Genomic DNA, 22094 nt, shown 5'->3' with positions numbered 1-22094 from the left:
CTAACTAAATAAAACTGTAAGGCTACATGATCAACAGTAAACCTGTAACCTGGCATAGACTGTATGGGTGATGGTAGCCAGCGGGATGTAATAATTACATTAATCGACTACTACAAGTTTTGAAAGTAAACAAACGCTCATTCATCTTTTCATAACGGACAGTCGAGTTAACCTCCCGAAGGTTGTAGCTAAAGCAAGCTAACGTTAGAAGGCCAACGCTGAGCTAAACATGTTTACTCACCACAGGTTACTAACCTATTTGCGTTCAGCACTTCTTTGTTTGGGTCTTGTTGTATGAAGTTTTAAAGCCAAAGTTTATGATGAATGGCTCAGCAGCTGTTGCTGTTTGTTGTTCTCACGAGCGGCCGCGTGCAGCAGATGCTACATAGGCAGGGTATAGGTAACAGCATGCTCAGACGTTTCCTAAAAAATAAACATTGTTCACGAGTCCCTCACCTCGAGTTCGAGTTGAGTCTGAAGTCTTTTGAGGACGAGTCTCAAGTCAAGTCTGAAGTCGCTGTGAGTGCGCGCGCAACTTAAGTCAAGTTTATTTATATAGCACATTTAAAAACACTAGTTGACCAAAGTGCTTTCCACAATAGACAACAAATATACATAACAGTAGAAAAAGTAAAAAATATAAATGTCACTACTCAACTCTGTTTGAAGGCCAATGAATAAAGATAGGTCTTTAGCAAGGATTTGAAAGTGTCAGGAGTTTGGGCATTTCTTATTTGAACAGGTAAAGTATTCTAGAGATTAGGAGCAGCTGAGAAGGCTCGGTCACCTTTAGTTTTTAACCTGGATCTGGGGACATCAAGGAGCATCTGATTGGATGACCTCAGTGCTTTGACCGGCGTGTGTACATGTAAAAGTTCTGATAAATAAGGTGCCAACCCATTTAAAATTTTAAAAACAAGCAATAAAATCTTAAAATCAATCCTAAAGCGGACAGGAAGCCAGTGGAGCGAGGCTAAAACAGGGGTAATGTGCTCACGCTTTTTAGTTCCTGTTAGAAGTCGGGCTGCATTCTGAATTAATTAACCGATGGAGAGATGACTGATCCACTCAAACATACAAAGAGTGACAGTAGTTGAGACGTTATAAATGCATGTATTACTCTTTCAAAGTATTTGTGTGGTAGGTAGAGCTTGATTTTGTCCAACAGTCTCAGCTGAAAGAAACTGGCTTTTACTACAGAAAAAAAAAAAAAAAAAATCCGGTTTTTCAAACTTAAAAGCACTGTCAAAGAGCACATCTAGATTCTTGGTAAATGGATGACTATGTTCCTAAAGTACCAAGAACATCTATACAAGCACTTAAATCCCCAGGTCGACTGAAAACAACCTCAGCCTTACTTTCATTCAGACATAGAAAGTTCTGATTCAACCATATTTTAAGATCTCTCAGGCAGTTGAGCAAGGACTGAGTTGCAGCTTTGTCATTAGATTTTACAGGTAAATAGATTTGTATGTCGTCTGCAAAGCAATGAAAGGAGATGTTGTGTTTTTTGAAACTTGACCCCAATGGCAGCATGTAACGTGAAAAAAGCATGGGGCCCAATATGGACCCTTGGGGGACCCCACAAGAAAGAGGGGCAGCAGATGAAGAAAATTCACCAAGGTGAACAGAGAAACTTCTATTTGCCAGATATGATTGAAACCATTTGAGGGCTGTGCCCCTAATGCCGACACACTGTTCGAGTCGGGATAAGAGAATGGAGTGGTTAACCATATCAAAGGCAGCAGTCAAATCTAAAAGCACCAAAACAGCAGAGTTTCCAGAGTCAACAGCTAAAAGGAGATCCTTAAAAACTCTTAAGGGCAGTTTCAGTATTGTGACGGGGCTTAAATCCAGACTGGAATTTTTCATAAATACTAAAATCATCTAAAAATTATTGAAGTTGATTAAAAACCACTCTAGGATTTTTTTTTTTACAAAGGGGAGCTTAGAAATAGGTCTAAATTTAGAGAGGTTTGAATTATTTGATTGTTCTTTTTTAAACGTGATTGCACAACTGCATGTTTGAAAGCAGCTGGAACACACCCTGAGCTGAGAGATGCATTAACCAAGGCAACAATGCTTGATCCAACAGTGTTAAAAACATCTTTCAAAAAGCGTGCAGGAATACTGTCAAGGGGGCAGTTTGCAGGACGTAGTTGCTTGACTACGTCAGAAAGAAGGGGGAATGTAACTGGCTCAAAATGCAGGAAGACAGCTGGGCTGACAGGGGGGACAGAGGGGTCACTGGTAAATGTAGTGGGTGAAAAGCTAAGACGGCAATTTTGTCTATAAAATATTTCAGGAAGTTTTCCACATAAAATTGTAGATGGCACAACAGTCTGATTTGCGAGGGTTAACAAGAGAGTTAAAGACATTGAAAAGAACCTCAGGCCTCTGGCTGTTATTTGCTACTACACGGGATAAAAATTTAGTTTTAGCAGATTTTACTGCTCTCTGGTATTTAGATAGTGTATCCCGCAATATTTCAAATGAGACTTGAAGTTTGTCCTTTTTCCACTTTCTATCAGCTATTCTACAGGCACATCTGAGAGAGCGAGTAGTGTCATTAGGCCAAGGCCAAGTCAAGCAACTCGAACCTGAGTCTCTAACTCGAGTCCCCATCTCTGGAAAAACAGCTGCAATGAGTCGTTTAGGTGCAGAGCTGCAAACATCAGGCTTATCACAGCACACACTGCTGTGCTATATAGGAGTTCTGTTACAGACATCCATTTCAAATGTCCATCAGAACTAACCTGTAAATTTGGAACAGTTTCTACCTAACCTGGGATTCAATATGATAGCCAATCCCAGCAAACACAGGAACTACAATAAAAAATGTCAGTGTTTTATCCTGGTTAGCACTGACTGCAAAGAGCAAAGTTTTCAATATTCGCTCACTTCCTGTTTTAAGCAAGAACTGCAACAAAGGAAAGCCCTGCAGCCCTAGAGCATTTTCCCAATAGGCCACCATTATAAAAAGATGTCTGTTAAGGTTATTGGCATCATAGTCTCACCTTGGGTCCTGGGGGTCTTGGTTCACCCGACAAGCCTGGTTCCCCCCTGTCTCCCTGGGCGGTATCAGCAGAATCAGGTACCATCATCAGTACTGGCAGCAGAGTAGAAAAGCCACAACACTTATACAGCTGCTTCTTTAACTTACCTTGTTACCTTTTAGACCAGGCTCCCCCATTGGTCCTGCTGGGCCACATTCACCCTGGCCAGTCAAGGGAAGACAGTAGGTAAGAGCACTTAATCAGCCACGTCACACTCACTCAAATTAATGAACGCTATCAAACATTTTAAGACTCCATTATGTGGCTTGTAATACATGTCTATGGAATTTTGACTTTCAGAAATGGCAAGCTAATCAAAAGGTTTAGAGCATTGTAATTTTTGCCCAAACTCCTTGGATGTTAATGTGTAATACTTTAAAAGTAATGAGAAGGATTTAAATTCAGTCCTACACTTAACAGGTAACCAGTGTAGTAAAGGTAGCACCAGGGTAACACGGGAACACACAAACAAGAGTACAGAGCAAACACTAGCAGCCAAGACCAGGAGAGAACAACCAATGGATGATTTGTTGGAACTGCTGGAATGAGAAGGGGTGTATTGCAGCTTAGCATTGATTGATGTCACGGGTTGTGGTGGTGAGGCAGAGCAGGTTGGAGGACCCAAATGCAGGACACGTAGACTTGCAGTTACAGTTCAGTGATAATTTAATATAAACACAAGGCGAGCACACTTACAAGAGCGGCTGAGTTCAGGTAATCCAAGATAACACAGTCCAAAACAAACAGAGTAATCCAATAGAAAAATCCAGAACAGGAGAAAATCCAAACAACTGACGGGGGACAAGCAAGACGAGACTGGGCAGAGTCTGTGTGGACAGAAACACCAGGAATATATACAGGGACTAATGAGCAGGGCGGGAGCAACACAGGTGACAGACATGAGACTAGCGAGACACAGGCAGGCAGAGAGACAGCAGGGAAAACAGAGAGACTAGCAGGCAGGCAGATTACTGAGGGGGGTGTAAGGGCAGAAAATTGTTTTCTTCCTACACTTATCATCTTTTATGCAAGTACTTATAAGAGTGCTATTTTTCTCCTTTTATTATGTCTTATATATTGTTCTTTAACCTGTTCCATCTTTATTATTGTTCTTCTTATTCCAATCTGTCCACATGTGTGGGGTTTAGGTCAGGGATGTGGGGTTGTTGATTGTTTTCCTCACTAGCTGTTCTTCTCCTTCCTTGACTGGTCCCAGTCAAGGACCTTTTGTTTCCCAAAACATAGATGCACAGACTGTGTAAATGATCATGCAATTGTTTGCTCTGGGCCAGACGTTAGTGACTGTCTTAGGAGACAGAACCTCTGGTCCAGCTGATTCTGCTGTAGTACTTCTCTGTTTTTTCTCTTTTGTTAAATAAATTCTTCAAAGACAACGGTTCGTTGTAACTCAATTATTTGCTCAACCTCTCACCAGGAATACAATTTCCACGACAGGGGGAAAAGACAAAACACAAGTTACTCAACACTAAACATCAGAGTAATATAAACTAGCGGACAGATCACAAATAAACTAACACCAAGAAGGAACACAGACAGAAGCTAAGGTAAAACAGAACTCAGATTTACATGGGCAAAACACAAAAGTTCACAGACCAGGAGTGAACACTAAGACAAGAACTAAGGTACAGGACTAAGAACTAAGATACGAGGCAAGACAGATACTAAGTAAGATGTGGATGAATAACAATAAAGGCTAAACAGAGACTAGAGCTGAATGAACAAAGTCAGATTAATTACTGAAACTGGCAGAGAACAAAAATAGACAAGCAGGCAGAACTCAAGCATGATGATACAGAAACTAATACATAAGACTGGAACAGAACTGAAATCAGGAAAATACCAAACCACCACTAAACACCAGCTGACAATAATATTAACCCCACAACCAGACACACAGACAGTAACAGACCAACCAGCACAAGCACACAGAGTAACTGGACACAAGAAAGAACTGAAACTCAAAACACAGACTAACTATATAACAGATACTGGGCACCGGGCACTAGACAAGACAGAACCCACAACTCAACATACAGTAAGACAGATACTAACAAGACAACAAATAACATGACTGACTGAAAACTAAATGACCAAAGCAGAACAGACAGGCCCACAGTGTGACAATTGATTGACTTGACACAGACACTTTAGTTAGGAAAACCATGTAAGTGCTATATGAGATATACCAACGCACTTCGTCTGGTACTGAAAGCTGTGCTTAAATTAAGAACAACTAAAATGCAAGCTTGCCATCATCATACTATGACATGATGCAGTTTGTGACACCATGGAGTGTAGTGCAGTAACCTTAAGGGAAAATAAACTGGTATTTATCAAATACATTTTCTTCCTAGAATTCCAAAAGTTGGTTCTAGCCTTTAGAAAATAAAATCAACTTGTAGTTCTGTAGTTGAGATCACTTGTTTTTTTCCTTATAACCTGTTTTATATGTTACAGAGTATGCTTCTTAGAGCCCTGCCAGGCTGGAGTTGACATGAGTTTAATTGACTGGATTTTGTAGTGTGTCCCTCTCTTTGGTGTAGCAGCAGTGCAACAAAATCCATGTAGAAACTGGAGCTTGCATTGGCGTAAGCCAGCGGTTCTCAAACTGGGGGGCGTAGACCTAAAGTTGCATGAATAGGATTCATGTGGTGACATAAACAAACAAAAGCACTCTGATGCTAGCAAGGCTGTTTTGCTAATCTCAATCTTGTTTATTTCTGCCATGTTGTTAATGAGTTGGGGGGTTGAACTTTTTTCAGCTTCTGAAGGGGGTTGTGACAGAAACAGTTTGATATAATGCAACAGATGTGTACCTTCATCCCTGGTAATCCAGGAGGGCCGGATTCCCCAGGTTTCCCGTCTTTACCCTGGAGACAGAGACAACATAAGCTGGTTCTTACAACATGTAAGACTGGTGACAAAATTATGAAGTGGTTAAAGGAAACAAAGTGATTTGCACTTACATGCTTCCCATCAGGTCCTGGTGGTCCTTCCCTCCCTTTCTCCCCTCTGAATCCCTGTAGCATTAAAGCATCATGACCCTTAGAAACATATTCTTTTGAGGTAGTGCGTCGGACTGCTAGATACACAGGCTTTAATACAGATTTATAGACATGGCAACAGTGCGGCTGTATGGATGGCAATGATGGTCTGTCTGAAATATCTTGGCTGTTGGATGGGTCGCCAGTCATGGTTTCCAGACAATGTATCAGAATGGCTTTGGCTGATCTCCTGACTTTTCCTTTAGCGCCACCATGAGATTGACTTTGGAAGTTTTGAGTGAAATGCTTTGACAACTATTGGATGGCCTGTCATGAGATTTGGTCCATAATGAATTTGAATAACTTTGGTGATTGCCTGATGCTTCCTCTAGCATCATCAAATTTACCAAATACTTTAGTTTATGACCAAATTTCTTCTTTTTACAATCTTTAAATATGTATTTTGTATTGTATTTATTATGTAGTGTGAAAAAAGCCAAACCAATACTACAGAAGATTAGAAGTCTACCCCCTTCAAAAAGCACTGCATGGTTAGGCAGCTCTCCAAGAAGGACACTTCAAAACCTTCCTGGTAAACAAATACTGTGACTCACTACAGCTAGAGGTCATTAGAGGTTATTAGTAGACAGTTTCTGATTTGCCTGTTGTGGTCTCTTTCCATAGCATAAAGCACTGTGGACTGTGTGTGTGTGTGTGTAAGAACCTCCAGTATAATGACATAGTGTTGATTCCAACACTTTATCTATTTGTAGAAGTTTGCTTTTGACCTCCTTAAATAATAAAAAGGTAATAATAGCTGGGGGTTAATTATGATTGATCACACACACACACACACACGCACGCACACACACACACAGTCTGTTACATCATAGTTGAGCAATGGAATGCTGTACACCAATTGTAGATTGGCGTTTAAAGGCACTGGTGTCAATACCACTAGAGGGACAAGAGACACATCATATCAAATGTGCTTTGAGTTTTGTAAGCGTGAGTGTGTGTTACCATGGGTCCTGGCAGGCCACGCTGCCCTGGTGGTCCGACCACACAGTTGCAGTCTTCTTCCACTGTGGCTGTTCGATTCAGAGGACACTGAAAACACAAACGAACTGACAACTGCGATACAAGACACACTCAGAGCTTCCTCATTATACAGAGAAGGCGTATACACACATTTAGAAAGGGTATAAAAGGTTAGGCATTTCAAAACTTCATTACATTAAGGTTTTGTTATGGTTTAAATAAAAATACCTTCTTAGCATGAGTTACGAATGTACCCAGTAATTTCCACTGTGTAATATCTGTTTATCTGTGATGTCATTACCTTTACATTACCTGAGAGGATAAATACTAAAGTCTGATTAAAAGTGTGTAAGAAACAGGGAAGAAAATGCTCTTACCCTTTCATCATCCTGCGTCACACAAGAGAGAGAGGACAATAGACAAAAGAAGAATGGTGATTATTCATGCAGCCATATACAGAAGTGGACCTCTGTGTGACCTTTGTGCTGGACATGACAGCAGATCCAGGCAACAGTACTTACCACAGAGTAGATCTCACACGCTGTTTCCCGTTCACTCTGATGAGGATCACAGTACAGACGCAGCTTCTGAATCTCCACCTGAATAAAAAAAGAGGAGGACAAATGCAAATGCAGAGTTAGTAACAAAAGCACTGTGCTGCACATCTCATCCTACAAATGGGATCCTTTGTGGTCAGCTAGCTCACGACAGTAGATAAACATGAGGTCCCTTCACTGGAAATGATCGTCCTGTTCCTTTTCTTCTACACTATTTGTTATTTGAAACTGTTTCATTCAAATAGGCTAAAATATGCTGAACTAAATGTCACACCCGCCAACAACATTGTGAGATCTGCTTAATGTTCCTCTGCTGCTGTTTGTGCATGAACCCGACACGGGATCACCTGCATGTCCCGGTTTCTAAGGTTTACTGGGACCTCTCTGTGGTGCTGGTACTCACAGGCACAGTGATGTCTGTCCCTCGCCTCTTAGCCACTTGTGTCTCCCCATTGGTGTAAATGGGCTCCACCGGCTCCAGCATTACTTCCTGGATCAGTTGATCGTCAAGGAAACCAGTGATTTGGCGTGGCCTCACCAGGAGTTTGAGCTGATGCCACTTTCCATCATACAGAGTCTGAGAGAGACACAGACAAGCATTTTGTAATACCTTTGTTTGACAAGATTATCTCAAATATAAAGATATATTTACTGAGAGTTCATTTATGACACGAAACGTATCTTTGTTCAAACTTTGAGCAATGAGCTGGATGTGAAAACAAGTGTGAACTTTCATTGAGCCTTCCATTTCATTTCTTATGTGTTTCATCTAACCTGGTTTTGTCAGTAAGGCCAAACATGTTACTCCACTAATAGTCTTATTAAGAAGTCCTTCCTTTTTCTAAAAAGCTCAAACAATACAGACGGACAGAGAGAAACAGAGCCGCCATTGTTTCACTGGGACTAAGCCACAAATGACAAATCACAGGCTTCTACACTGTGCCACATCAAATTAAATCAAACACCAACTAAACATAATTACAACCCTGTCCAGCGCTCTGTGCTATAGTCTAGGTGCATGCTGGGATGAAGGGTGGTGGGCGTCTTTTGGAAAAAACAACCTGGCGTGTCCAACAGGATGGATTATTACCTTGTGCTGCCATGGGAAAAAAAAGGCACGGCCTCCAAGAACTACGCATCCACCAACTAGTTTCCAGTCGGGGAATGCAGGAAAGGTTTTCTTTGAGCCGCTTCCTGGCTACCACCACATTTCACCTTCACCGGTTCAGCTGTCAATTGAACTGAACAGGGGATGATGTTTAAATAGCTGCTAATCTGGCTCTCTGCAAGTCATCCCAGTCAGGTCCATTCACAGCAACCAACATGAAGGGAAACCCGAGACTGAAAGAAACATTGTGCACCCCAGTAACACAAGCCGTTCTTTCATAACCCGAGCAAAGCACAGTCCACCTTTTATATTTAACACTACAAACTGATTCATTCAGATCCTTTATGAATCAACTTTGAGGTTGATGCAGCTGCATTAACTGTGTTTCATATACATTGCATTTATAATTACTCATTTATCTGATGCTTTTTATCCAAAAAAAACAAAACATTACACCTGTACAGCAACCAGGTGTTTGGAGTCTTGCTCAGGGACACATTGGTGGATGTGTCACAATGGGAATCAAACCCAGGTCTCTCATACCAAAGACATGTGACTTATCCACTGCTCCATCGCCACACAAGTTTCACAAAAGTTCCAGTTTTTGACGATGTATACCAAAGTTTTGTCGAAAACTGACACTCAACATGTACAATACAGAAGAAATGGCACTCATTTCTCCCAAATCACACAAACTCCCACATTCTGCTTCCTCTGGAATACTATCTGAATCCTATTTGACTATCACTAGTGAACTAAACACATTTGGCATGTTGATTTGAGAGATGCCACATTACATCTCTCGTTCCAGGGCTTACTGTTGTTGAACGTGCATATTTGTCATTAATAATGTTGCTTCCTTGTGTGTCTTCACAGCAATGTGATTCAACGTATTCAGGAAGACTCAAAAATGAAACAAAGTGATAGCAGTTGTTTTGGTCTGAATGAGCAAGCAGCCAATCACATACAGTATCTCACCAAAGTGAGTACACCACTCACATTTTTGTAAATATTTGATCATATCTTTTCATGTGACAAAACTGAAGAAATGACACTTTGTTACAATGTAAAGTAGTGAGTGTATATCTTAAATTAAAAGTGTGCAATACACTACTTCAGAATTCATTATTCAATTTTGCGCATAACAATGCAAGAAAATCATGCAATTAATAGCGATTCAAAATTTTAATCGTTGCCCAGCACTACTTTCTATAAGATGAAGAACAGATGTATTGATAAATTAAAGCTGCAAGCAGCGTTGGGCGGGCCCTCGCACTTGTAGCGCGTCCGGGCGTGAGCAGGCCGAGTTGCACATTCTGGAGCTCTGCCAGTACGGCTGTGAATTTGCTACGCGGTTCCGACGCCACATGAAGGTGCTATATGTCACTTCCTGTGTCCCCTATGTGGAGCTACATAGCACTTGCCGCTATGAATATAAATCGGTATTGGTGTGTAGATGTTTGCGGGGTTGGAGAGTTATCAAGCACGTAAAGTTTGGTGCAGATGTGAGCATGTACACTGAAGTTACAACAACTTCCTATGTCGTGGCGAAGAGTTGATCTTTGACGCCACGCCACGGATACACCCATTGACGAAAACTCACAAATAGCACAACTTTTCATCTTCAATGCCTTTAGAAGGCACAGCACAAATTTGAAGTCGGTCGGACTAAATACCTAGGAGGAGTTCGTTAAAGTACGAAGTGTGTAAATCATCCAAAATTTGACATAAAATTAAAAATGGCCGACTTGTGACAACAGTGTAAATTTGCTGTCCCCTCAAAATAACACATCACACAGCCATTAATGTCTAAAACACTGGCAACAAAAGTGAGTACACCCCTAAGTGAAAATGTCCACATTGGGCCTAATTAGCCATTTTCCCTCACCGGTGTCATGTGACTCGTTAGTGTTACAACTCTCAGATTTCCTCACACTGGTCACTGAAAGTTAAACATGGCTCTCTGAGTATCTGAAAAAAGAATGGTTACTCTACATAAAGATGGCCTAGGCTATAAGGAACTGCAGCACGGTGGCCAAGACCATACAGCAGTTCAACAGGACAGGTTCCACTCAGAACAGACCTCGCCATGGTCGACCAAAGAAGTTGAGTGCACGCGCTCAGCATCATATCCAGAGGTTGTCTTTGGGAAATAGACGTATGGTTGCTGCCAGCATTGCTGCAGAGGCTGAAGAGCTGGGGGGTCAGCCTGTCAGTGCTCAGACCATACGCTGCACACTGCATCAAATTGATCTGCATGGCTGTCATCCCAGAAGGAAGCTTCTTCTAAAGTTGATGCACAAGAAAGCCCGCAAACAGTTTGTTGAAGACAAGCAGACTGTGGTCTGAATCAGACCTGTGGTCTGATGAGACCAAGATAAACTTATTTGGTTCAGACGGTGTCAAGCGTGTGTGGTGGCAACCAGGTGAGGAGTACAAAGACAAGTGTGTCTTGCCTTCAGTCAAGCATGGTGGTGGAAGTGTCATAGTCTGGGGCTGCATGAGTTCTACCGGCACTGGGGAGCTACAGTTCACTGAGGGAACCATGAATGCCAACATGTACTGTGACATACTGAAGCAGAACATAATCCCCTCCCTGCGGAGACTGGGCCACAGGGCAGTATTTCCAACATGATAACGACCCCAAACACACATCCAAGACAACCACTGCCTTGCTAAAGTAGCTGAGGGTAAAGGTGATGGACTGGCCAAGCATGTCTCCAGACCTAAACCCTACTGAGCATCTGCAGGGCATCCTCAAACAGAAGGTGGAGGAGCGCAAAGTCTCTAACGTCCACCAGCTCTATAACGTCGTCATGGAGTAGTGGAAGAGAACTCCAGTAGCAACCTGTGAAGCTCTGGTGAACTGCATGCCCAAGAGGGTTAAGGTAGTGCTGAAAAATAATGCTGGCCACACAAAATATTGACACTTTGAGCCCAATTTGGACATTTTCATTTAGGGGTGTTGCCAGCGGTTTAGACATTAATGGCTGTGTGATGTGTTATTTTGAGCGGACAGCAAATTTACTCTGTTATACAAGCTGTACACTCACTACTTAACATTGTAGCAAAGTGTCATTTCTTCAGTGTGGTCACATGAAAAGATATAATCAAATACTTTCACTCACTTTTGTGAGATACTGTATGTGATTGGCTGCTCGCTCATTCAGACCAAAACAATTGCTTTGTTTCATTTTTGAGTCTTCCTGAATACGTTGAATCACAGTGCTGTAAAGACACACAAGGAACCAACGTTAATGACAAATATGCATATTGCAACAGTAAGCCCTGGAATGAGAGATGTAACATAGCACCTCTCAAATCAACATGCCAAATGTAAATGTAAGGCAGACACATATAAGCGTAGACTTAAGACATTACTCTTCATAAAGCTTATAGTTAGAGCTGGCTCAGGTGAGTCCTGAACCATCCCTTAGTTATGGTGCTATAGGCCTAGACTGCCAGGGGGACTTACTCTACCCACGATACTCTGAGCTTCTCTCTCCGTCACCATCTGTATGCAACCTTTCTCCTCCCACTCCTCTCTCCTTCTATCGCTTTCTGCAGGTGTTTCTGGCTCTGGAGCTGTGGAGTCTGGATCTGTGGTTGCGGGCTTCCTGCTGCCCCCAAGTTCCTGCTCAACACCTGCTGCAAAATTATTATTACTAGTCCTATAATTGTTATTATTATAATTAATGTTACTATTACTATTGTTATTCGTACTATTATTCATTTTCTCATGGTATCTGTACCACTACCACTTTACTATTGTTTTACATCTTTATGTGGAACTTGCATCGGACTGCTGTGTTCTCTCTCTTCTCTGCCTCTGCATTCTTAATCCAAATCATTCTGTTTAGTTCTGTTTTAATACAGCTTGTTGGTGATGATCAACATAAAGATGGTTTGATTTCAGCCTTTTCTTAACCTGTCACACTTTTTAAAGTAAGGTAAATCATTTGTAATAGTGTGAGTCACTCAAGAATCTGTGCAGCAAACCAGCAGAGCTGAAGCTAAAGTGAGGTGAGAAACATGTCTCATACTGATCTGGAACAGACATTAAACTCAATCCTAAGACCAACCTGAAAGCCTGTTTTAAAGATGACTCTGTGTTCATTTTCTGTTGTACTGGTGGTGGTGAAGATGACACTTCTGTCCTTTCCGCTGAGTGTCACTGCAGCCTGGATCTCCTTATCCTTAGACAGCACCCTCCAAATATCAAAGGTCAGCTTGCTAGGAGACCCCTTTAGACGCAGGGTGACTACGAACACATAGGATGGAGGGAGGCCTTCTGGGAAAATCTCTCTAGAATGAGGATGAAGTAAAATAAACAATATAATTAAATATAAACAATAGTTGATCAAGTGAAAGGCATTTTGAGAACCTCACTGCACTCTTTAGACAGGACTCTACCGTGTATTCTCAGTAATGTCTGTGGACGCAGTCAAAGCATAGGCGGTCTCGGAGATCAGAGAGCCAGGGATCTTCTTGGCCTTCCTCTGAATGTTCATGCCCACCATCAGCTCAAAGCCTTTCTCATCACGAGAGGCCACTGGGATTCGTGTCGGGCACACAGACTCTAGAAAGAAAGGGGTCATTTATTTGGCTAAGTTAAGCTAACATCTAAATAGATAAGCAAAAGTTTTTTATTTTTGGTCAACTGTGTTATTTGATGGTGCATTGATTTGCATCTTTGTGGACAACACAAGGCAGTTTAATTAGGGGTCCAAGCCCGAGTGGGGCTGGGAACCCGCGAATGCAAGGCATCGCGGTTCCCAGTACCAGCAGAGCTGGGAACCCCATTGTAATCGTTTTTTTAAATTATTTTTTTCTTCCGCCGCTAATTCCAATACTGCAGCCTAGATGGTAACTGCTAGGGACGCGAAACTCATGGGGTACGTACAAACCCCTGCAAGTAACTCAGGCACAAAAATTCGTGGCGCTATATGGAAGGTCAACACGTTTGGTGTTGGAACTCCCGCATATGAGGGCGGATATCAATAACCTTATATCCACTCGTTCGGGGGATCGAGCTGAATCTCCTGGCGTTTGGGGGATTGAGGTGAATCTCGTGGTATAGGCCACGCCCATTTCCGCCTAGACTTTTTTTTCACTACATCGCAAAAACTGAAAAACCTATTTTAATTAACTTCTCTGAAGCCGCAAGTCCGATAGACACCAAACTTGGCACGGATAATCTCTGGACCAAGCTGATGAAATTTTGTAGAGGACATTTTTATCCGACTAAAAATGTCGCAATTATAGGATAACAAATCTTTGCAAAAAACGCTAAAAACAGGAAATGATATCTTCACTTTGGAATGGCCTATCGACACCAATTTTGGAACATTAATGTGGGACGCCCCCCTGAGGGCCTGTGCAAAATTTAGTGCAACCCGCCCCTAGGTGGTGCTATTTCATTTGAAAAAATTGTTCCTGTGTAACCACAAGTCACATTGACATGAATCCAGAGCCAAATTGTTCAGCATTGTCCCCTTACTACAGGCACCAAAGTTCACCCAAATATGCCCATAGGTTGTGCTGTTATTGCAGATTAAAGACGTCAAAAAAAAAATCCCATTGATTTACATGCATTTTATATCTCCATAACCACAAGTCTGATTCATACCAAATTTGGGGCAATTGTTCCCCATGGGGCCCTGATGAAACCTGAAAAAAATTTGGTGCAAAAGGTGGCGCTATTACAGGCCAACTAATTTTAGTGCAAACGCTAAAAACAATGGCCAATCTACACCAAACTCGGGGACCTTATCTGGCACACCCTCCCGAGGGGCTTTGTGAAATTTTGCGTCAATCCGCCTCTAGGTGGCGATATTAATTGGAAATCAAATAACACTCCCATAGACATACACTCATTTCACAACTTTATAACTCTGCTCATTTATTCTCCACGGGTCCCCCGAGCCGCAGCGAGTAATGTTAACAGTGAGCTGTAATGCACACATACAGGGCCATGGGACAGGCACAACGAAATACATGCACTCTGTTAGTGATAACACCTGCCCTTTTTCTGCTATCACATATCAAAATGTCTGCCTATAAGCATTACTTCTCTCTGCTCTTCCTTCATTCTGTCTTACCGTATTCAGTGAGAAATGACCTACCGTTACAAGCTACAAGCAACATTTAAAGGAGACCTATTATACTGCATTTCCAGTCCTATATTGTAGTTCTGTGACTCCTGTATGGCAGCTTTGCATGATTCAAAGTTCAAAAAAATAACTTTCTGGCTTATACTGGCTCTTCATGTAGGGTTTCCTTTCAGCCTCTGTCTGAAACAAGCTGTAGATGCTTCTGTCTCTTCAAGGCCACCCCTCTCAAATCCCACTGTCTTCTGATTGGCCTAGACCTTGTTGTCGCTGAGTGGTACAGGCAGACTGAGAGTTGCTGTGCGGAGCAAATGACCATACAGTGAGGAAAATAAGTATTTGAATCCTGCTATTTTGCAAGTTCTCCCACTTAGAAATCATGGAGGGGTCTGAAATTGTCATCGTAGGTGCATGTCCACTGTGAGAGACATAATCTAAAAACAAAAATCCAGAAATCACAATGTATGATTTTTTAACTATTTATTTGTATGATACAGCTGCAAATAAGTTTTTGAACACCTGAGAAAATCAATGTTAATATTTGGTACAGTAGCCTTTGTTTGCAATTACAGAGGTCAAACGTTTCCTGTAGTTTTTCACCAGGTTTGCACACACTGCAGGAGGGATTTTGGCCCACTCCTCCACACAGATCTTCTCTAGATCAGTCAGGTTTCTGGGCTGTCGCTGAGTTTGAGCTCCCTCCAAAGATTCTCTATTGGGTTTAGGTCTGGAGACTGGCTAGGCCACGCCAGAACCTTGATATGCTTCTTACAGAGCCACTCCTTGGTTATCCTGGCTGTGTGCTTCGGGTCATTGTCATGTTGGAAGACTCAGCCTCGACCCATCTTCAATGCTCTAACTGAGGGAAGGAGGTTGTTCCCCAAAATCTCGCAATACATGGCCCCGGTCATCCTCTCCTTAATACAGTGCAGTCGCCCTGTCCCATGTGCAGAAAAACACCCCCAAAGCATAATGCTACCACCCCCATGCTTCACAGTAGGGATGGTGTTCTTGGGATGGTACTCATCATTCTTCTTCCTCCAAACACAGTTAGTGGAATTATGACCAAAAAGTTCTATTTTGGTCTCATCTGACCACATGACTTTCTCCCATGACTCCTCTGGATCATCCAAATGGTCATTGGCAAACTTAAGACGGGCCTTGACATGTGCTGGTTTAAGCAGGGGAACCTTCCGTGCCATGCATGATTTCAAACCATGACGTCTTAGTGTATTTCCAACAGTAACCTTGGAAACGGTGGTCCCAGCTCTTTTCAGGTCATTGACCTCCCGTGTACTTCTGGGCTGATTTCTCACCTTTCTTAGGATCATTGAGACCCCACGAGGTGAGATCTTGCATGGAACCCCAGTCCGAGGGAGACTGACAGTCATGTTTAGCTTCTTCCATTTTCTAATGATTGCTCCAACAGTGGACCTTTTTTCACCAAGCTGCATGGCAATTTCCCCATAGCCCTTTCCAGCCTTGTGGAGGTGTACAATTTTGTCTCTAGTGTCTTTGGACAGCTCTTTGGTCTTGGCCATGTTAGTAGTTGGATTCTTACTGATTGTATGGGATGGACAGTTGTCTTTATGCAGCTAACGACCTCAAACAGGTGCATCTAATTTAGGATAATAAATGGAGTGGAGGTGGACATTTTGAAGGCAGACTAACAGGTCTTTGAGAGTCAGAATTCTAGCTGATAGACAGGTGTTCAAATACTTATTTGCAGCTGTATCATACAAATAAATAGTTAAAAAATCATACATTGTGATTTTTTTTAGATTATGTCTCTCACAGTGGACATGCATACGATGACAGTGGACATGCATACGATGACAATTTCAGACCCCTCCATGATTTCTAAGTGGGAGAACTTGCAAAATAGCAGGGTGTTCAAATACTTATTTTCCTCACTGTATATGGAACACCGTCTCCATCTAGCTCCATGTGTCGTAGAACGGAACCATTGGTAGAAAAAGCAGTTCAAAACAGAGTGTTCAGAACACGAGGAAATCTGAGGTTTTGGCTCACAGGGATTTCTTTTAAATACTTTTACATCATTATTTGAAGCTTTGGCCATGTTTAACATGAACATCCAACATTGTACCATTGTAGATAAGTCATAAAATATGGAAAAGTATAATAGGTCTCCTTAAAGACAATTTATTGACATATAATTGGTTAACTTTTTGAATGTAAATCCAATGTTCCATCATCTTTTAGCTCTGTTTTGGCCTCCACCAACTTCTGAGAAAAATAGCTTTCTTTCTTGCTTTAACATTAGATGTTAGCTGGTATGTTGACTTTTTTGAACAACTACAGTGGCGTTAGTTGCTAACTGCTGACCGTCTATTTGGTGCAAGGCAGTTAGCATCAAGGGTTTATCTGATTTTTTTAGACCAAAAAATGTTTCTAAAAGAGGCTAGCGAAACACAGAGCAAGAGGCCTTTTTCACATTACCATCTATAGTATATTGTAAATATGGAAGCTAATAGGCTTCCGCCAATTCCAGTGGCTTAGGTTTCATCAGCAAAATCACACCAGACAACAATGCCACCAACTTCATCTCAGTCAATCAAAACATAAGAAAAGTAACAGGATTGTGAAGCGTGAGAAGCTATTTCAGGCATACAAGCCTGTGTACATAAAAACTTTGGGGTAGAAGTTAATTACGTCTCCCAAGGTGCATATCAGCCAGAAACATCCAATAACATATATTATATTATAAAACTTAATTTCCAGCTCTAGTTGACATTGTCACGGTTTTGTCTGTCTGCTCTTTGTTCCTGTGTTTTTGATCTGTGTCTGTTTTTCTGTTTCATTTTGAAATTTTGTGCTTTGTGTCTTGTTTTAGTTTGTAGTTGACAGCTCACAACAAACTCTGACACACTTTAAATTTCTGGGTCAAGTTAGGCTGAACCCAGCACCTACGGCTCTGCCTTTTGTTCCCAACTGCAACAACAAAGTGTTTTGAACTGTCCACCCTGGAGACTGGCTTCTTCTCAATGACAACAGCAGCCGAGGGACTCATGGCTGTTCTAGCGTTTAGAGTCATCCGCCATGCCAAACTGACAGCCAGAACATAGTTTCTCAGAAATTAAGCTAAATGGTGGCCATAACATAAACCTATATGATCTTATTATCTGGGAGAGTCCTGTGTTTCCATGTAAAGTAACTCTGAAGTTATTATTTTAGTGAGAATACAGAATGGGAAAAAATGCTTCTACTACTGGCCCCTCCCACTTCGCAGCTGTATGCCATAGCCAGTGGGACTGAGAATAATCAAGCCGAGAAGGAATACAAACTAGATATCCTGACCTTCACAGAGCTTTTGCTCCATGGAGTCTCGGATACGGTCAATGGTGGTGTAATCTTCAGCATACAGGACGTAGGTGGTTGATGGTTTATTGGCGATGGAGACCAGCTCCGAGGTGGTGATCTCACTGCCAACTCCAACGGCAAATACTGTAATGCCCTGACCTCGTGCCTCCATACTGGCATCCACCTAAAAAAGCACATGCTGTTTGTGATGAGTCAGTCTCTCGTGGTTAAGAGACTTTCCATTAAGGCCTTTGACAGAGGGGTTATACAGAACAGAATCACAAAAATACAATATAATTACAGCCGACAGCTGTCATATAAAATGTGGACACCCCATGTCAGATAGTGTTTCCTTGGGTTAGGGTTATGGTATGGTTGGGGGAGTCAGTCTCTTTCTCAAAGTGACATTTACCACGTCATCCTGTGATTTGCCATCGGTAACCACCACAGCAATGCGGTTCTTGACCTGCCTGGATCTTTCGGAGGAGGAGAAGACGTGGTCCACGGCAAACTTGATGGCCCTGCCAGTCTGCAAAACAGCCAGAAAACAGTGATGAAAAACGCCATGATGCTGTAGGAATCGCGTGTGGACTGGTTTGTTCACCAGAAATTGCAAATTAGATGATATGAACATATAAGAACAACTTTTTTTAATATCACCATGGGGTTCAGCAGATAGACTGTTTACGATAGAATTCTAAGGGATGAAATGTATTTCTAGATCATGTGATGTAAAGCAAAGCAATCAAACACAGGTGTCTACATGTTTATTGACCATTTGTGTGCTTGTGGTGTTGCTGTGTGGTCATGCTGCAACAGATTCACCTGTGGTGAGTGAATGTTGGCACCTTTGGACCCGCCTAAGAGTAGTCTGCTTCAACCATAAACAGTCTCAGTCTGCTCCACTTTATTAGTTTCTTGTTTTTGGATGGAGTACCGGAAGTAGTGAAGATTTTAAATAATAAACTTTATATGACATTTTAGGAGTTTTATTCTTCCCCTACTACAAGCAGGTTCCCCACGATCAATCAGTGCGTTAGTCCAGCAACCAGTATGGAGGACTGATCCTGACAAATTCAGAAATAAATACAGAAGTAAATAAATGCTCAATAAATAAAAAAGCATCCGATTAAATGCACAAAAAATAAAGTAGATAAATAAATGTAGGTATTAATTAAATTATACAATGACACATAAATGTATATATCTCTTTTAATTAGCTTCTTTACTTATTCACCTTTGTAATAATTAACTTATTTATTTATTGTCCGCACTTTATTTATTAATTACTTCTTTTTTAAATGTATTTATTTAATATTTTTGTCTGTTTCTTCCTTTGCATTTTCTACCCTATTCATTTCACCAATGGTATTTATTTCTGCTTGTCCTTTTTACATTTCTCTATGCATTTCTGCCTCATTATGCAAATGAGGAGGGGCTGTGTCTTAAGGGGTGAACTTCTCCCCTATTGGTAGACCAGTCAGACGGGAGCGCTGTAGGCCTACTCTACCTGCACACATCAACAAGCTTGCTCCTCACACAGTCAGATGGCTTCCTTCAGTGCGCTGAGGAGGTGTTTGGCAACTCTAGTTGAAGACAATACTACCAGCTATGTCTTCCTTCTTTTTCATGTGGACGCTCTGACCTACAGAGTTTTCATTTAGTGACTTACACGGACACAGAACTGCGGGAAGGTGAGCTGTTGTTTCTGAGAAACACATGGTCAGTTAGCCGCAGCTAAATCTGGAGTGCACTCCTATTCGAGTATTTACAGTAAATGCTCCCACACGGAGCAGCTCCTTGCTCTGCTGTTATCAGCTGCTGTTTCAACAAAAATACTATTCAGGGTGAAAATTTAACCGTGGTGTTGTGTCGGGAGATGCAGTGACTTAACCAGCGGTGAGTAAGAAATATTATGAATAATTGACATTTAAGATTAGCTGTGTTTGATCAACCTTCATACACATATTTGACATTACTGTACAACTTGACAACTGCCTAAAAGAAAAGCATTTTTGGGATTAAATGGGCTTTATTAGCTGTTGCAATGCAGGAAGAACTAAGAACAGACCCATTTCTCAACTTATTATTCTAAATCATGCAATGAAGAAGAAGAAATGCAAAATCTGTCCACAAATACTGTACAGCATGTAGTCTAATGAACAAGACTTGTGTTATAGCTGACTTGGGCAGTGAAATGTTTAAATTTTTAATTCATGTGTTCCTAGTTGTCCACAACTCAAATCAGAATTTAAGGAGATATGTTTTATACCACGTCAAGAAGACTTCCTATCAGAAAGGTAGGAAGGTATTTCAATGTACTACTGCAGTACTTCAATCTAAGTAAAGTAATTTCCCTGACATTTTTGTGTTATTTTACTGTTAATAGCTACATGTAACAGGTTTTATACTTCCTGTGAATATAATCCAATTAATCTTATTTTCATACTGTATATCCGTTGTGTAATTTGATAAATTGTTGTATGTGGTGCTCGCATTGAGACTTCATTGCCTCTATTCAGATAAGACTCTCAGACGGCAACACTTGTCTTTTTAAAGAGGGAAACAGACAGAAAAAAGTCTAACTCTGCCTGTCAGCTCGCTCTGCCACGTTAAAACTGAATTTACCATATAGAGTTACAGATTTAGCTGTAGCTAGCTGACCGTGTGCTTCTCCCTATACCACAGTTCTGTGTCAGGGCGTCCACACCAAAAAGGAAGGAAGACATGGCTGGTAGAATTGTCCTCAGATAGAGTTGCTAATCACTTCAGTTCACTAAAGGAAGCCATCTCTTGTGACTGTGTGGGGAGCAAGGCTTGTTGATGTGTGAGTTTAGAGTTGACCTCTGAGTTGTCTGACTGATCCACCAATAGGGGAGAAGTTCACCCCTTCAGACACAGCCCCTCCTGATTTGCATAATGAGGCAGAAATGCATATAGAAATGTAAAAAGAGGAGGCAGAAATATATAACCATTGTGGAAATAAATAGGGTAGAAAAGGAAGAATAAATGAGACAAAAAACATTAAAACACACATATAAATAAATAAATTTAAAAAAGAAGTAATTAATAAATAAAGTTGAAGATTATAACGGACAGTAAATAAATCAGGTAATTATTACAAAGGTGACTAAATAAAGAAGCTAATTAAAAGAGATATATACATTTATGTCTCCTTGTATAATTTAATTACTGCCTACATTTATTTATCTACTTTATATTTTGTGCATTTAATCGGATGCTTATTTATAAATTGAGCATTTATTTATTTCTGTATTTATTTCTGATTTTGTCAGGATCATTCCTCCATAAACCGGGTCATGTGTGGAACACTTAATCAATAAAATTGTTTCCTTATATAACAGTGATATGAATACATTGTGTAAAATATAAATGAATCAACATTTGCTTAAGTAAGTGAGGACATTGTTAAAACTCTCTGAAATGTTACTTGACTAGTCATGGACGGTACAGTGATGCAGTGGATAACACTCTTGCCTCACAGCAAGAAAGTCTGGGGTTTGAACCTTGGTGGTCCCAGGTCTTTCTGTGTGGAGTTTGCATGTTCTCCCCGTGACTCACAGCAGAGAGGGGATATGGAGAAAAGTGTGGACGTGATATAAAAATCATCTCTGATCATGAAGCCTGTGTTACTCTGCTGCTCTGTGTTTCACTATGATGGATTGTGGGTCACATCTTTCCCCTTCACTGGTTTCTTTATTTTGTGTTTTATTGATGTATGAGTGTTATCTTACGATTTACTTTCATGCCTTTCAAGCCTTTTGGGAAGTCGTGCCACATAAAGTCCCCAAGTTTGACTGTTAAACTGACAAAGGGACACGAGCCAGCCATTGGCATCTCCCTGAACAGCCTATCAAAACTGGCCCCCCACACAC

At 41.2% G+C, this 22094-nt stretch overlaps 1 protein-coding gene across 1 annotated transcript in view; it reads right to left on the bottom strand.

Annotated features, from left to right (window-relative positions):
* The window catches only part of LOC119918435 (collagen alpha-1(XXI) chain-like), a 101111-nt gene that overhangs the window by 57690 nt on the left and 21327 nt on the right, over positions 1-22094 (bottom strand). Inside the window, exons 4-15 of the mRNA XM_038739223.1 lie at positions 18611-18727; positions 18196-18382; positions 13181-13346; positions 12850-13072; positions 8063-8236; positions 7624-7701; positions 7480-7491; positions 7085-7171; positions 6044-6097; positions 5894-5947; positions 3164-3217; positions 3018-3071 (exon numbers count right to left, since the gene is read on the bottom strand). Coding sequence (XP_038595151.1) covers positions 3018-3071; positions 3164-3217; positions 5894-5947; positions 6044-6097; positions 7085-7171; positions 7480-7491; positions 7624-7701; positions 8063-8236; positions 12850-13072; positions 13181-13346; positions 18196-18382; positions 18611-18727 — 1260 coding nt within the window. The remainder of the gene's footprint in view (positions 1-3017; positions 3072-3163; positions 3218-5893; positions 5948-6043; positions 6098-7084; positions 7172-7479; positions 7492-7623; positions 7702-8062; positions 8237-12849; positions 13073-13180; positions 13347-18195; positions 18383-18610; positions 18728-22094) is intronic.

Source organism: Micropterus salmoides, unplaced genomic scaffold (genome assembly GCF_014851395.1).
Source record: "Micropterus salmoides isolate LMB-PRFRI ecotype aquatic unplaced genomic scaffold, ASM1485139v1 Ms_hic_scaffold_1, whole genome shotgun sequence".
Lineage (NCBI taxonomy): Eukaryota > Metazoa > Chordata > Actinopteri > Centrarchiformes > Centrarchidae > Micropterus > Micropterus salmoides.
This window is presented reverse-complemented; position numbering and strand designations above follow the sequence as displayed.